Source organism: Grus americana, chromosome 3, assembly GCF_028858705.1.
Source record: "Grus americana isolate bGruAme1 chromosome 3, bGruAme1.mat, whole genome shotgun sequence".
Classification (NCBI taxonomy): Eukaryota; Metazoa; Chordata; class Aves; order Gruiformes; family Gruidae; genus Grus; species Grus americana.
The window spans coordinates 80187343-80203646 of NC_072854.1; the positions used below are offsets into that span (position 1 = coordinate 80187343).

Genomic DNA, 16304 nt, shown 5'->3' on the forward strand with positions numbered 1-16304 from the left:
TCAGAAAAAAGAAAATCACGAAAGCTCACCCCTACATTTCATCTGAATAAAATCCAGCTGGTGAATCGACTGCAGTAAAGGTTCGCTATCCAGAGTCAAGTCAAACTCAGCAGACACTTTTGGCTCCAAGGCTCCTTTGACCCACTGTTCCTGAGATACCTGAACGCGCTTGATTAAAGCATCCGAAATCTGAAAGAGAGTATTAGGGCTTATAATGAAATGTCAGAGGCACACATTAGAAGTGACAGAATGCCTGTGAGATACAGCACAATGAAAGCAGGAATACGACAGCACGACAGCTGAGACAGGATCTGGTCATTTTAGGGTGAGTTCCATTTATGTGGCAGCCTTTCGTCTCGTCTTTTCAAAACAAATCTCATCGTAGGGTAGGAAAGTAAAAATTGCATTTATAAAGCCTGTTAAGATTATGTTACGTATCATGTCTCTGAATGCCACATACACTTCTGCACTCTGTTCTCTGATCTGCACAGTCTAGTTCTGCTCTCCTGTTTAAAAAGCAGTTGCACAGAGAGAGACTTAAATGTTAGAGGGTCTCTCCATTCAGCAGAGATGATTCAGTGGATGAAAGCTGAAAGAAATAAGAAAAACAAATGGGAAGAGGGGTGTATATTTCTCACAGTGATGGTGATAAGTTGTCAGATAGATTTTCAAAGAATATGACGGATTTTCTATCATTACATCAAAAGTGAATTTCATTTTTAAAGCTTTGCTCTGGTTCAGCCCACAGACAATTAGGCCAAAAGTCAGACTAAGATGATCGCAACGGACCCTTCTGGAAGTGAAATCCTGGCTCTGCAAAATCAATGAACTCAACTGTCCTTGAGTTCAGCAAAGCTGCCATTTGGATATCTGGAGTCTCTCCCAGTGAGCTTCCTGTAAGTCACAGGGAGCAGAATTTTGTTCTGGATAGGTCAGAGTGAGCTTTTCTTTATTGAAGGAGTTCAGATACCCTTCCTCATTACTCTTACTGGAAGACACTTCTGTCCAAGCCCTGGCATCAACAGCTCCTAATCTGTCTGGGCAATGAGTGGAGGAGCATCTTGTAGCCTTCCTACAGCCTTGCAGTCACTTACTGGGATGCTGGATCCCTTGGCTGTGTTTCAATATCCTGGCTGCAGGAGTGGTTGCTCTAAGTAATGCAGTGCCTCAGCGTTTGCTGGTTGCCTTGAAAGCATCATTAGATAAACCAGGAAGAGGTAAAAACAAAAGCAATTTTTATAAAAGGTGACTGCAAAGAATGAAGCCGCAAAGGTTACGGGAGAAACAAGCTGAAATGAAAACAAAGCATGTATCTAGCTAGCATGTAGATAAGACCTAAAGGTTTCATTTGTCCAGCAGTATTCAACCGACAGTCTGCTAAAATCTGTGTAGTCTTGAGATTAATATACACCACACATTTCCCACTCTTGCCTGAGACCAGACGTGACAGTAACAATCAATCTGGAGTGCTAATAGGTTTAAGTTGGCTAATTCTCATCCTGTTTTTTAGGGATGCTGTGACAGCCCCCTGACACTCATGCATCCATGTGTGCAGCGTGCCCTGTTCAGCTGACAGCCACGTGCAGATCATTTTGTCTGATGTGCCTTTCTTCTTAGGCAATCAATAAGGCAACAGAACTAATAGGGCAAAGTAAAAGAATTACTAAAAATAATATAATTAATTAGGCAAAATAATTAATTGGATAATAAACCAGTTATGTTTTATCTCATCAATAGACATTTTCACTGCTTGCACCTAAGAAACAATATCCTGCAAATTAAGGCAATTTTGGCTAGGCCAGATTTTGCAAAGAGGGGGTACCTGGATCCTCCAGCTACAAGACAGGTCTTGTAGCTCTGTGAGGTGCAACAACCCCAGCGAAGCAAAGCTACACGCAAGCCCTTAAGGCTGGATTTCCTCACAGGGGAGATGTGGAGAGAACTCTTTCACATGCGAAAGAGTAAAGCAAAGGGGAGAAGCAAAGCGGAGAAGTACTACTCTGCTGGGTCATAGACCTTTCCAAAGAGACCGGGGAGCTCCGTGAGGCCCTGTGCTGGGTTTCTCAGGTGAGAATAAAACAGGAGGTTAGTATTAGCTGCACAGCATCTCTCTTTTGGCCCAGAAGGAAGGGCTGGCAAGAGGGAAAACATCAGCAGTCAGGGAAGTGGTGTGACCGCTTACTCCACACCTCGGTCAGAGCGCAGCTGTTCGAAGGCATCCCTTCACTGGGACACTCGTGCAATCACCAGGCTATCTGAGCTTTTCGACAGGACTAACAGGAGTTAAGGTGAACCTGCCTTGGGGGTGGAATAGGCTAAATAGCAAAGCAGTCCATCTTTAGATTTAGCTTTAAATTCTATTCATTTTTCCACCAGAACATTGGAAAGGAAAATACCTGTAAAAACCCAGAGGGATCATTTTCTTTGATAACTTCTAGGCAGTACTCCATAAGTCCCGTTGACTGGCGTAGCTTCAGTGTACAGTGATTTATCTGGTCCCAAACAACCTGGAAAACAAGCATCAGTACAGTTCTGATGACTGCCTCAGCTTACAGTGAACTGTATAAGATTATTGCAGAAGAGACGACGAATGGAAGAGTGTGTTAAAGCTATGCTTAATTTAGCTGCCATATGGCCACTGCCATATCTCCATCAGCTACACTCACTTGCTCTGTATTGTAAATACCGATAATTAGCTTGGCAAAATGTTGTGCGCAGGGAATCTCAATTTTTCAGAGCAGATTAATTGCTCAAAGATCAGGCTTGCTGAGGGCAGAAAAAGCACAGAATGTGTTCCTGCATTTGCAGTATTCACATTTACAATCACACTTCCATTAAAATCTGAGCTTTAAAAAAATCCTTGACTTAAAAGGCAAATATTATAGAGGAAAACTGCAGGAGTGGTTTCTTGCAGATTATACTCTACCATTCTCTTCACAATTCACCATTGATCCTGGTCTGCTTAAGAACGCTTTGCTAAGATTAAGAAATAAAAAAGCTGCATCTCATTTCTCCAGAATTTGGACATATTCCGCTGCCACACAGCTGTAGACTAGGCCTAATAGCACTGTGTTCGACAGCACAACTCCTGAGGTACAACAGCCTAACAGGAATAAACTGCAGGATTAGCTGTGCTGTTAGTAGTATGCCCTAAGTGCTGGTTCTTGTTAAGTATGGGGGGGGTTTAAATGCTGATCTCAGGTAGATTTTATTTGTTGTTTGCCTTGTTAGACTTTTCACTTTGATTTTTCCTTCTGTCTTAGATACTGTTAATGTTACGGGCACTATAATACCTCAAAATCACATATGCAGTTCAACATTTCAAGAAATAGTCTAATCATTTCTCGACTGCCACTTTGCTCAACCATTTATGGCTTTCTTCTCCCTCCCCCCCACCTTTTACTACATTTCTTTAATATCTTTTGAGTAAGCACATGGATCTCTGGAGGTGTCTTGCCTTAATTTCAAAGGTTTCAAGAGACACCAAAATCCCAAAATCTTACTTGGGCAAAAGGGCTTTCTTGCATTTGGAAGGTTCAAGAATCCAAACCACACACAGGTTTCACTGACAAGCGCCTCTCAAAAGACAGCCCAAAACCATCAGATAAATAAAGACTGATGGCCTGAGTCAACCAATTGCTGAAGTATATGCCTCGTGTTAAGCGTATAAGCACAGTTCCACCAAACTGCTGAACTGGAACGTGCTGAAGGACTTTAGGATTTGGTCATCAAGAATTTTCAGGGTGCAAAGGGCTGGGGACTTGCAAAATGCACAGTAACACCAGGTATCAACAGCCGTGCTCAGCTGATGAGAGTTGTGCTCACCTTCAGCTTGTGCTCACGTTCTTTGGTCACCTTTGTGAGCAGTTTTGCCTTTTGTCGTGTTAACGCATCAACCAAGGCATCGCACTGAGCGACAAGACAGGCTTCATAATCCAACCCGTTCTCCTAGAAGGCGGCAAGAGTCATACTCATCAAAGAAAGCATATTTTACATCTTAAGCTATTGTTCATTCTTACCTGGGTTTCCATTCAGAAAAGATTTCCTTTCAAGACTTTGGCATCTCTGTTGCCTTTCTGATTTCATTACAGCTGTACTGGTAATGGCTGCATGCTATAAAATGAAACAGTAAGGTGCTATGCCACAAAATGGGCTTATCTGAAACCCTGATTTACTGGCGTTTTCTGGACAACAGATGGAGTACAACATAATGTAAAATCTAAACTTAACAAACATAGTGCATAGATGTACATAAGACAATTCTGCCCCCCCCCCTTTTAATTATCTCACTTTAACAACTTTGAAATCACTGGCTCTACACCATGACAATTAGAAGAGAATTATTGACCAGAAACTGGTCTACAGGCTTATTACAAGGAAATTACTCAAAGCCCTGAGATTTTATGTATTGCATCAAGTACTCCTTTAAAAATAGCTAGTGCTTGGCAGTGGAGACACATATTTGATTAGCTTTAAACAAAAATAAATACATGGCAGGTTTTTATTCACGTTGTGGTAAAAGTCTCCGCTACGCAGAGGCCAGCATCTGAGGTATAAAACACTTGTCCCCACTGAGCCTTGTGCAGGGTGTGGGTATCGTAAACCCCTGTCCTATCAATGGGGAACAAACCGTGCTACCACAGAATCCCACTGCAGCCATAGAAATCTGAGGAGATGGTACTACAGGGTCCTGAGCTGCCCCTCCTCCTGGGGATGGCTTTCTCTGGCCGTGGAACTGATGCTGTAGCACTCATTCACAGGGAGGCTCTCCCTCGCCTCCTCTGCTCGTGAGACTAAAAGGAGAAAGTGTTCGAGCTCGTCTTTTCAGGAGATGTTCAGTTGTCCCAGCAGCTTTCCTCCCAAATACCCAAATAAGAAAAAAAGAAGCAGCATTAAATGTGAGAAGATTTTAAACATGCGCTGAAGGAGAATTATCTCTATGGAAAGCCATCACATGCCCCTAACTCATCGCTATCTCTTAGCTCTTCTGGTTATGCTTTTCTCTTCTGTTCATTGCTTTGTCTTCATTCTTTTGTGAGCAAAATTTTCAGCACTGTATTTCCTTCTCCCACTGTGATCCATGCATCCTGTTCTCCAGCTGAGGGATGCAGGATCACTCTTCCCTGAGAGGCCCCCGCCGCAGTCCTAGACCTGCCAGCAAGATGGGTGGGGGGAGAGACACCAGACGGCTGTTACTGCTCACAGGCTTGTCTTAGACTCTTCCTGTTTGCATCTCTCCCTCCTCGGCTTATATCACACCCAACTCCCTCTTAAGCCCGTTTCCATCCAGCTACTCTTGAAGCGCTGGTTTGTGTACAGAGCCTGAATCAGTCGATGGCTGTAGTGCATCATTTCTCTCCTCATTTTCTGTTCACACATCAGACGGGGTGTTTGGCGATATGCCTCCTTCAAGTGAGAAAGGATGAAATTGTTACAGCAGATGGGATAATGACAGCAACAAGGAGGAGCAAGGAAGCAACAGGGGCAATGAGGAACAGGCAGTTTCTGAAAAGAAGAGACCAAGAGATTTAAAAGTGACCTCAGAAAGGAGAAGGGAAGGAAACGAGATCTGCAAAGCAGGGAGAAGAAAAGTAGATTATGAATTTGCAAACTGCCCCAGGCAAGGTAAAAGCACAGCTCCTGGTAGCTGTGGCAAACTCAGAGAGGAGATAAATAGTGCGGATGGCTGTCTGGTCTGCTGTGCATTGAAACAGGATAATAAAATGTACATATTGCTCACTCCTTTGTGTAAACAACATACATTTTAAAGACATTTTTTCTGGGGGGTAAATGTCTGTATGTGTGTGGCAACCATCATAAGACTTCTACTAGACATAACCTGCTCTGAGATACATGGTCCTGGGTATAAATCTATGCACAAAGGTTCCATCTATTCCCCCCAAATAACAGTCCAAAAACTGCTTTTTTGGTCCAGATGCCAAAAGACACGGATCAGCTCGACACATCTAAACCCCTTCCCCTCAAATAGCGTGGCCGTACCAAAGCTGCCTACCAGGAGTATTCCCTGGTATGTGCTATCATCAAATGCTGCTCAAGCATCACCTTGGAAGAGTGCAGTTTGTCATGGGAGAAAACCATGCCAAGCAGCTCACTAAGGGCTAAAGTATGTGGGTGATCCTCTCGGAGCTGCGCCCCAGCCTTGTTTTACTTAGGAATACATATGCAGCTGATTAGTCCTGCTGTTTTGGTTTGCTGAAATTTGATGTCCTCGCTCAGACTCATGCTGGAGACTGGCTTAACATGTAAGGGTCAGATTCAGCTTTGCGCCCAGACGTGCCTAAATGTTAGAGGGTGATTGCTGGAAACGATTTCCTATTCTGAGTTCTCCTCTAGCATTTTAAGCAATGAGCAGCTTCAAAGAAATGGCTTGGTCTTTTGATCTAATTGTAGCAGCTCCCTTATGCAGAGTGATTTGGCAGTGATTTTATTGAAACACGCTAAAGGATTTTACAGCTTAGTCATAAATAGTTGTAATGGGCTACCTTTAGGTTTCAGGAGGGAAAAATACATTTTTAATAGATCTAGGTGACTCAAGAAAAGATTGGTGATAGACTACTGGTTTGGATGAGTTATTCCATCCTAAAATAACTGTTCATATCTAGAGGTGCCTATCCTTCTCCTTCGACAATGAAAGAAGCCTAACTGACTAGGTTAGACGAGCTACATAACTTTTAAATAGGTAAAGTCAGCTGAGAGAAACCTCCCACTGTGTCTAAAACATGGCATGTGACAGGTGCCAGTCGGTGGCTTCACACTGGTTTCTTTCAGTTAGATGTGCTTTTTTCCACCAGTTTCCCAGTCTTGGTTTGTTCCCTTCTCCACATGGCCGCAGAAGACTGTGAGGGTGGGTAGCTACACTGCCCTGTGGCAACCTGAGAGCTTGGGCAGCATTTGGGGTACAGATTCATCATCTGGAGAGTTAAGTGGAATTTTAAGGATTAAATTCTAAACCAAATACAGATTTTTGAACTTCTGCTGTGGCTTTCTGTTAGTAACAGGAACGGGACTTGCTTGTTGATGAAAGATGAGCAAGCAGCAGAGCAGATGATGTATATCCCATAGAAACCCCACTGCCACAGAGCACCGCTGCTGTGGATAACAAGTGTCCCCTCCTGGGTGCTGTGAAGCACAAACCATGGCAGCACATTTCCAGCCACACTTTATAGGATGCGAAGGACCTTAAGAACCATCTGACCTCCAGCACTGACGAGTCTAAATTTGGTTGAAAACAGGACTTGTTACGTTTGGGGTTTGTGCCCTCAATTACTGCACTCACCATGAGCCCTTTTCTGACTATTAAAGCTGGGCAATTATAGGCATGAAAGTATCTTCTGCTTCAATAAATGACCACACTGATTTCGCAGAGTTCATTTCTTCTTTTTTTTTTTTTTTTACTTCCTGCAAATACTCTAACAAACAGGTTGACTGGATTCTGTCCAGAAATGAATACATTTTTAGAAAATGTAAGACGAAAAACAAGTACTAAATTCTGAATGTGTTAAAATGCCCAATTCAAGCAATTGCAGACAGGAAGGAGACTAGAAGCATGACCAATGGATTCAATCAAATACTAATCAACACAGCTCAGATGTCCAGCATTGAGTATCAGCTTCTTGCAATAAACAGCAAACAATCTAGAAGCTAAGAGGGGCTTGCAGGCATTATTCGATGAATAATTGTGCCTAGCAAATCCATTCAAGAAAGGTTAGATGATTCCAGGAAAGATGAGAATAGCATAGGAGACAAAGTCATCAAATAAATTATTCACTCAGTTCTATTGATTACTGTATTATCAAAACAGCTAATATTCTACAGTTACCTGGATCTGCTGCAATAAATTTTTCAGCTGAACCAGAAATTCTTTAGCTTCCTTTGCTTTATCTGAAACACCATTTAAAGCCTGAGACAGCTGTGCCTGCAAGAAAAAAAAAGGGGGGGGGGAAGGCAAGAAAAATTAGAGATAAAATGCAAATGTGTTTCTTACTAATCCTTGGTTTTGATGATTAATAATGTGCTAAAAGGCTTACTTGCTGTTGCATGTATTCTTACATGGCACAGAGTGTTTGTACTAGAAAAGAATAGTTAAGATTTTAATTGTAATAAGATTTAATAAAGGTGAAATATGCATGTGGGGGCAGTCATGTATTGTGTCTGCACATTCCACTTTATTGCAGTGACTTGGTAAGTCAAAATACCTTTTTATAAGACAGCTACCCACATATATAGGGAAATAATAGTCTTACACTTACACAGTAGCATCTGTCATGCTGAAAAATCCCCAACTGCTTTCCAAAGTGGCACTTCTTTTTTTCATCAAAGCCTGAATTCTTTTTAAATGTGGTAGATCCTACCAAACCTGAGATACACTAGGATAAATCTGCATTTTCAGACTTCATAATAATGTCCCTTTGGGGCTCCAGTTTCCCATGCTCCAACCCAACAAAAGGGTGAGTATTTCTGGGAAAGTTGGAAAAAAACATTCCTCTAACTTTTGACTGGTGAGACATAAGGAATATGTCTTTCGTAAGTCTACACTGAAGACTTAACCTCCCCTTCCCTCATCTGGCACCTGAGATCTCTAAATTGAACCACAGGCTTCTCGATGGACTTCCAGGATGGGAAGGAAATGGCGGTTCTGCCCCGGGAGACCCAGAACCACCATGGTCTGACCAGAGCAGCCCCGCTGCGGGTTCCCCAGAAGCTCGCTGGGATTACAGGAACCGTGTTGCTCTGCTTGTCAGCCCATGGCAAGCCCGGATTCAGCATTACTTCTCCATGCAAACATAATGCACAGAGACCAGACTGGTCCCAGCATGAGTGTCCTGCAGGTTGGACACTCTCTTCGTGGGTCTACCCCTCAAATGGACTTGGCAGCTACCAGATTACTGATGCCCAGTTAATTATCCTTGCCAAATGGATACGACAACTGACATCAGGAAATGGAAGATGAAGCATCTTTGCTAACGTCAGGCTTTCAGAAGGTTGCTGTCTCGTTTCCTTAGGACTAGAGCGTGCCTCGAGACAGAGCCCTGTATGTAGGAAGGCACAAAGGTTATCAGCCTCCAAGAGCAGTCCTAATTGAAATTCAGCAAGTCACCACTCATTCTCTGCTTCCCTCTTGCTCCTGGAGGGAAGCAAATTACTCCATCCCTGAAAAGGGCACAGCTCACTTCTTCAGGCTGCCAAAGTTTGGAGCTTACCTCCCGCCTGAATGCTTCCTACTCATCCTCCCCTTGCGCTCGCTCATTCGCATGGGAGAGGGAAGAGCAAACCCTGGCAGCTCCCTGTGGGCACCTCGCAGCCCAGCTCGGAGGCAGGCAGCCTTAGGCAGGCAGAGGCACCTGCCTGACCCCGCGCGGCTCCGCGGGAAGCGGGTACAAACCCGGACTGGAAGCTGGGACCGAACTACAGAGCAATCCCACTCTGTTTTCCTCATCTTCACACAAACTCCTCCCTTTTAGCCCAGCTGTAGGTACTACATTAGCGCTAAATTTGAAAATAAAACATGCTTTACTACAAGTCATTTGTAACAAATGTAACGGGAAGACACGTTACTGCGTATGTTTTGCAGTATTTGAATATTTAATATTCTCTTACACAAACTCCTGTCACTGCACAAAAATTTTAAGCGATGATGTTTGAAATGAATGGTACCTGAGGTCACAGAACCAAACTCTAAGTCCTTGAAGGGTCCCTATTTTCTGCCAGATCAGACAATCAGGATTTCACAGGCTGATCATGGTTGCCAGAGTTTAAAGCCCACCCTTTTTGACTGCACTTTGCGCTCCACCCACAAGGCGCATTTGAGTCTTTGGTTTGCCAAGCTGACGCAGGACAAGGTGGAAGTGGCATATGACCAAGTGGCTGGCGAGGAAGGGCGAAACAGGTGGTGAAAGCATGGTAAGCTCTGCCATTGATGGCCCAAACAAATTGTCCCAGGGAGGCAAGGGTTCCTTTCTTTCAAATCAAAACCAATGTTTGGTCCCGACAAAAGTAAAACTTCCACTTTTCCAACATCTGCCCTAGCTTCCAAATCATCTCAAAGTGCGTTTCACCAGATAAGAAGAGCCGAAAGCTATATGTGGGCATCACAGCAGCCATTGAAAACTGAATCACTGCAGACAAACTGTAACCAGCATATGTACGATGGCAATTTGCACAATCATGCCCAGCTCCCGGCACACTCCCATTGCAAAGAGCTGCAATAGAAACTCAACAATGTCATTGTTCAAAGGGCTCATAAGCAAATTGCCATGTTCATTAAAACCTGTGGTTGCATTAATGCAACTGCAGCGTGAAGCCGAGGAGAAGACCAGATCATTTGTGAAACCCGCTTAGAGATAATAGCCTTGTTTTTCCAACCATTTGTAAAAGCTGTCTTACAAAGCAGTGGAATTTAGTCATGCACTTCCCATTAAAATCAAATGGAGCTACATGACTAAGCCCTCAGTAAACCAGTCAAGCCATAAAAAATGCCTTGTACACTCAGAACAGTCTTTCGTGCTGCAGAAATATTTACTGGAAGCCAAACTGAAATGTTACAAGCTCCATTGACTGCAACAATTAGTAACTCCTGACAAACGATATTCTACCTGGCGTTATCTTTACGTGCTGGTTTTGGCTGAGAGTTAATTTTCTTTGTCGTAGCTGGTATGGGGCTGTGTTTTGGATTTGTGCTGAAAACAGCGTTGATAACATGGGGATGGTTCAGTTACTGCTGAGCAGTGCTTACACAGAGCCAAGGCCTTTTCTGCCTCTCACCTCACCCCACCAGCGAGCAGGCTGGGGGTGCACAAGGAGTTGGGAGGGGACACAGCCGGGACAGCTGACCCCAACTGACGAAAGGGATATCCCATACCATATGATGTCATGCTCAGCACATAAAGCTGGGGGAAGAGGAAGGGAGGGAGGGGACATTCGGAGTGATGGCGTTTGTCTCCCCACGTAACCGTTACACGTGACAGAGCCCTGCTTTCCTGGGGATGGCTGAAGCCCTGTCTGCCCGTGGGAAGTGGGGAATGAATTCCTTGTTTGGCTTTGCTCGCATGTGTGGCTTTTACTTTACCTGTTAAACTGCCTTTATCTCAGCCCACAAGTTTTCTCACTTTTACCCTTCCAATTGTCTCCCCGATCCAACCATGGGGGGCAATGAGCAAGCGGCTGCGTGGGGTTCAGTTGCTGGTTGGGGTTAAACCATGACACTTTACTTGAATACCTAATCTTGCAACCAAAAATGTGGATGCTGGAGATGGATACCAAGTTTCTATGTCTATCAAATACACGAACAGAGAGATAATGAGGGTGAGTAATTAAGCCCAGATGGGCATGGAAGAGCGATGCTTCCTTTGATTTTAGAAAATGAACCAGATAATGCCAACATCCTTTTTCAACCAAACAGTTCATGCTCATTTAATTTGTTTTCCCTCCATCTCTCTTTAGCAGCAGATTAACTATTGATTAGATAAGCTTACCCTGGTGCTGAATTCTGAAACAGCCCTCATGTTTTTGGGAACACACGTCTTTAGACTGGCAAATAAAAGCAGGCGTTCAGGCTCTGATACTTGCCTTTGACCACCTGCCTGCTTGCCCATCACAGACTTATCCAGCTGCGGGGTTTTTTTCCGGTGTTTTGGTGCACATATATATATATATATATATATATATAAACCCATTCAGAATGGCAGAGCTGAAATGTGTCCACCATCATTCCTCATGTTAGTAGGTCAAAAAGCCTAGCAAGTTAAATCTGACAACAGTGTCACTGTTCTTGTTATGAAGACCTAAAAGGACTTCACTTTGGCAGTAGACTTACACAGTTTTACTTCATAAACTGTTGGTCTTGCTGCACAGTTCATACAAGTGATTATAATAAAGTCCAGTTAAGTCAGTGGATTTACACTGATTTATGTCATTGGGCCCCTGTTTTTATTGCACACAATTTTTAATTTCTCTGAAGAAGTTACGTACAGCAGTGTAAAGGGGAAACCCGCATCGTGAACAGGGGCCAATCAGTGTTGTACAGCTTTCGTGCCAGCAGCACAGCTGAGGGTAAATGCACGTTTCATCGCACGGTCTGCAGCACTGTACAGACAAGGTTACACACTCTATTTACCACAAAATCACTCTATAAGGCCCAGACAAAGGAGCAGTCAAACAGGTTGAACAAAACTACATGATACAGAAGTGGAATGGGAATGGATTCTGAAGCTGAAGGCAGGCAGGACTTCTGGAAAAGCAGTTCTAGAAGTCAGTAGAAAAACTGATTCAAATTTGATGGTGTGGGATGAAACTGCGAGGTGGGGAAATGGCTGTGGCAGCCTTTCTTCGGTGAAAAATACCAGCCAGTGGTCTTAGAAGGAGATAAGCAGGTGTTTATCAGCTGATGATGAACAACTGTCAGTTTGTCAAATTTACTGGGCTAAGAAAGCTTATCGACAAGCCCTTCCACCTGCCTCTTCCAGCTACGCCTGGAGCATCTGGAGAGAACACATAAAACTTGAATTAGATTTGGCATACCACTCAATGTAAGTAATTTATGGTTTGGCCAAAGTAAGTACAGGTAATAAACTTGTAGAAATTGCCGTATCTGAGAACTATTTCTAAGTGGAAGTATCTAATTCCAAAACAATTTATCTAAATGAATGTGAGCTGATGATTTAGGCTGTCTGGCTATATGGTTCCATTATATTTATTTTCTGCCAAGTGCATGGTTCTGGGAAAAAATATTATTCACAAGAGCACAATTTTAGAGTCCACAAATTAGTTAATTTTGAGTATTTTTTTCTTTCACTAGAAGTTTCGCATTGATTGAGTCTGTAAATCAAGAGAAGATCACATTTTGTGATACCTTACTCCCAGAAAAAAAATGCAGTAAAAATACAAACCAACAGGGCACTGTTCTTTCTTTTGACAATATTTGACAGTAGGAAAGAAAATTTACTGGCTGTGCATTTTGATTACACCAGAGTTTATCACATTGTTCAAAAGGCATCAAACAGTTTTAACTCAAGGTAGACCATAATACAGCACAAGCTGGTCTCTCACACTCCAAAACAGCAGCCACACTTGCACAGTGAACTCAGACCCTGCTCGTTAAAATAATTCTGCTCAGAAGTGGATCCTGGAACTCTCCTCTGCACAAACATCAGTCACATTAGGCTAAGCCCTTGACAGAGAGCATCCAAACTAAAACACGTATTGAAGAAGTTTGTCTTTCTCAGATGGAGAAATGATGCAGATCACCCCAAGTGGCATCTTTTTTGAATCTTAAAATCGAAAGTCATTTTTTTTTTTCCTTGCCAAATGTCTTAGCCTGGCTTGTGCTTAGCCACTCCATGGCTGAGGGGTGATAAGTCCTCTCCTTCAGTGTCTGAAAGGATCTCTCTGTGCTTCCTTTGCTGCTAACTGTAGCAGCGAGTGAGAAGAAGGGAATCCTGCAGCCAGCAGAGCTAGCTGAGTGCTCTTTGCACAGCTCTGGGGGAAGTCCTTTCCCCCACTACAGCAGGAAGCTCCGCGGGACTGCTCTCAGCACTCAGGTATTGAAGTCCTTCTGGACATTCATACGTTTTAACTAATATTTTTCCCAGAGTCCACTGTTCTTAGCAAGAATGAGCTAACTTCACACACTTTTGCAACTTTGAAGGTCATGTCTTGCTCTTTATTCAGATGGTTGCGAAGTCTTATTTTTCACAAGGAGAGCATGGCCAAGTGACACAGCAGCTCTACTAGAAACCCGCAAACTGCCTGTGCTGCAAAGCAGCTGGCTCTCTGGCTCCGAAGTCTTCCCATGGGGGCTCCAGGGAGGGCTAAGGAGCATCGCTTGCAGGGAAGCATGAATCAGACTGTGACATTACGTGAATCAGAAAAAGCTCTACTTGTCCCCAGACCCCATCCATCCTACACTTCCTTACTCATTTTTGTGTCATAAAGGTCCCTACAGCCGTTCCTTCTGGCCTCTTTGGGAACTGAGTGGGAGGGGATGCCTCCTGGAGGCCCAGGAGACAACACGATGTCCCGTGATCCTCCCTATCACACTTTCTCATCTAAAACATTTGGGTGGTTCCAGGCCACTCTCTCTCATTGACACCATGGCAGGGAGGAAGGTGTGGCAGGAAATGGTTGTGGCAGCTGCCACTGAGCCCCAGGTGAAAGGCAGGTGATGAAAGGAAGGAATGACCATCCTGCCTACTCCTGCTCCTCACAGGCGGCTGCTGCCACCTGCAAGAGGACGGAATGGCCAAAGACCCTGTGAAAAGCAAACAAGTTAGCGAGGCGACTTGCCAATCTCAGGTGTCTCTGGGGGCTTGGTTTAGCCTGAGATTTGCTGGCTGAGAGAAGGCGAGGCCAATATGGGAGGGAGTTGGTGGATGTTCTAACCCTGAGCAGAGGCTGTGGAGTCGCTGGGGCAGTCAGGAAGGACTGGAGACCTAAAAGCATCATGCCAAGGGGAAAAAAGTCTGGGAGGATGATGGATGTGAAGTGTCCTGATGTCCCACAAACTCAACCCGATGTCAGGGCATTGGGCCGAACAAATCCCAGAGCCGAGCATTGCCTCAGCTCCTCCTGGCCGGCCGACGGGACTCACCTTGTGCTGCTTCCACATGGCGCCCAGGGCCTTCACGTCGTGCTTGCCGTGCTTGCCCTCCTCCAGGCACTGGTAGCAGACGGGGCTGCGGCAGCTCACGCAGTACATGCTGTAGTTCTCCAGGTCGTGCTCGGCGCACGTCGGCAGCTTGCGGCCGCCGCCCGCCCCCTTCCCGCCGCCGTCGCCGCCGCCGCCGGGGGCGCCCGGGGGTCCGGGCGGCGGCACCAGGCGGTGCTTGGCGAAGGGCCCGCGGGCCGGGTGGCAGCGGAGCTGGCAGGCGGCGCAGTACAGCACCTCGCACTGCTCGCACAGCACGGCGGCCGGTTCGGGCGGGCTGCGGTCGCAGAGCTGGCACTTGGCGGCGGCGGCGGCGCGGCCCTGCTGGTAGCGCTGCACGATGGCCTCCAGCAGCCGGTTGCGCTGGAAGCCGCGGAGGCCGCGCTGGTCCAGGGAGGCGCTCCGGTGGCACTGCGGGCAGGTGAGGGAGGAGCTGGTGGGGCCGGCGCCCCGCGGAGCCGCCGCCGCCGCCGCTGCTCCCGGGGGCGCCGGCACCAGCGGTAGCACCCGCACGCCGTTGGGGGACTTCAGGCTGGGGGTGTAGGAGCCGTAGCCGCTGTCGGTCTCGCTGTGCAGGCTCAGCTTGTCCGCGTGGTCCCCGCCGCCGCCCGCCGCGCACTCCGAGTCCAGGCAGGCGGCGGAGCCCGCGGCCGCTCCCGGTCCCGGCGCGGCGGCGGCGGGCGGCGCGGTGCCCCGCGGGTGGAGCAGGGGCGGCAGGTGCTGCTCGCTCTCCGGGGTCTGCACGGCGATGGTGCGGGCGCAGGGCAGGCAGACATTGTGCGAGCAGGGCAGGATGATGGGCTCCCGGAAGAGCGAGCCGCACACCGGGCACTTCAGCTCCTCTTCCATGGCCGCGGCGCGGCTTTGTGTGCGGGGCGCGGGCGGACTCAGGCGGGCGGCGCGGGGTCGCCGCCGCCGGCTCCCCCCATCCCCCGCGGCGCCCTTCGCCGCCTACCTCGCCTCCGGGCGCCGGGGCGAGGCCGGGAGGGCTCCGGTACCCGCTCCCGCGCCGGGCGGTTCAGCACCCGCCGGGGATAGACAGCTCCGCGCCGCGCCGTGGGGCCGGGGCCGGGGCCGGGCCGGGGCCGGAGGAGCCGCCCGGCGGCTGGCGGCTGCTTGGGGCGAGGGAAAGGCTCACTCGCGGCCGTGGCTCGGGCAGGGAGCGCGGCGGGGCTGTTTTAACGTTGGTGGCATAGAGTAATAATATATGGGGAAGGGAGGCGGGGGAAGGAGGGAGGGCAGGAGTAGGAAGGGGCGGGAGGAGCCCTTTCCAGCAAATAAGTGATCGCTCTCCCCACGGCTGGGAACGGCGAAAACATTTTTTAAAGGATCTCTATACAGCGATGTCTTTATGTGTTTAAATAAAGCTATTGTTTGGGTAGCGGATTGAACGCAGGCGGGCTTTCGTTATCCTTAGTAGCCCTCTCTCCCCTCCCGAGGAAAGGAGGAAGGAGGACGCTTTCCAGCAAACTAAGAGCGTGCTTCTCCTTCGTATGGATCTCACCATGCTGGAGCACAACCCAGATGCACAAAATGTCAGGCACGGTTAGAGGAAAGAATGAAAAAGGGGTTAAAAGGGAAGCACGAACCCCGGTTACAAATGCTGCGGCTGGAAGGGACAGAAGAGTGTAGCGAGCAGGGA

General features: G+C 46.8%; 1 protein-coding gene across 4 annotated transcripts in view; it reads right to left on the reverse strand.

Annotated features, from left to right (window-relative positions):
• Window positions 1-15830, reverse strand: part of TRIM67 (tripartite motif containing 67) — a 40984-nt gene extending 25154 nt beyond the window's left edge. For 2 of the 4 annotated variants that reach the window (XM_054822679.1, XM_054822677.1), the window contains exons 1-5: window positions 14606-15830; window positions 7841-7936; window positions 3826-3948; window positions 2397-2507; window positions 36-189 (exon numbers count right to left, since the gene is read on the reverse strand). In XM_054822679.1, coding sequence (XP_054678654.1) covers window positions 36-189; window positions 2397-2507; window positions 3826-3948; window positions 7841-7936; window positions 14606-15511 — 1390 coding nt within the window. In that variant the 5' untranslated portion in view covers window positions 15512-15830. Of the gene's footprint in view, window positions 1-29; window positions 190-2396; window positions 2508-3825; window positions 3949-7840; window positions 7937-14605 lie in introns of all 4 variants that reach the window. The other 2 variants (XM_054822678.1, XM_054822676.1) reach the window with 1 other exon arrangement.
• Between the last annotated feature and the right edge of the window lie 474 nt (window positions 15831-16304).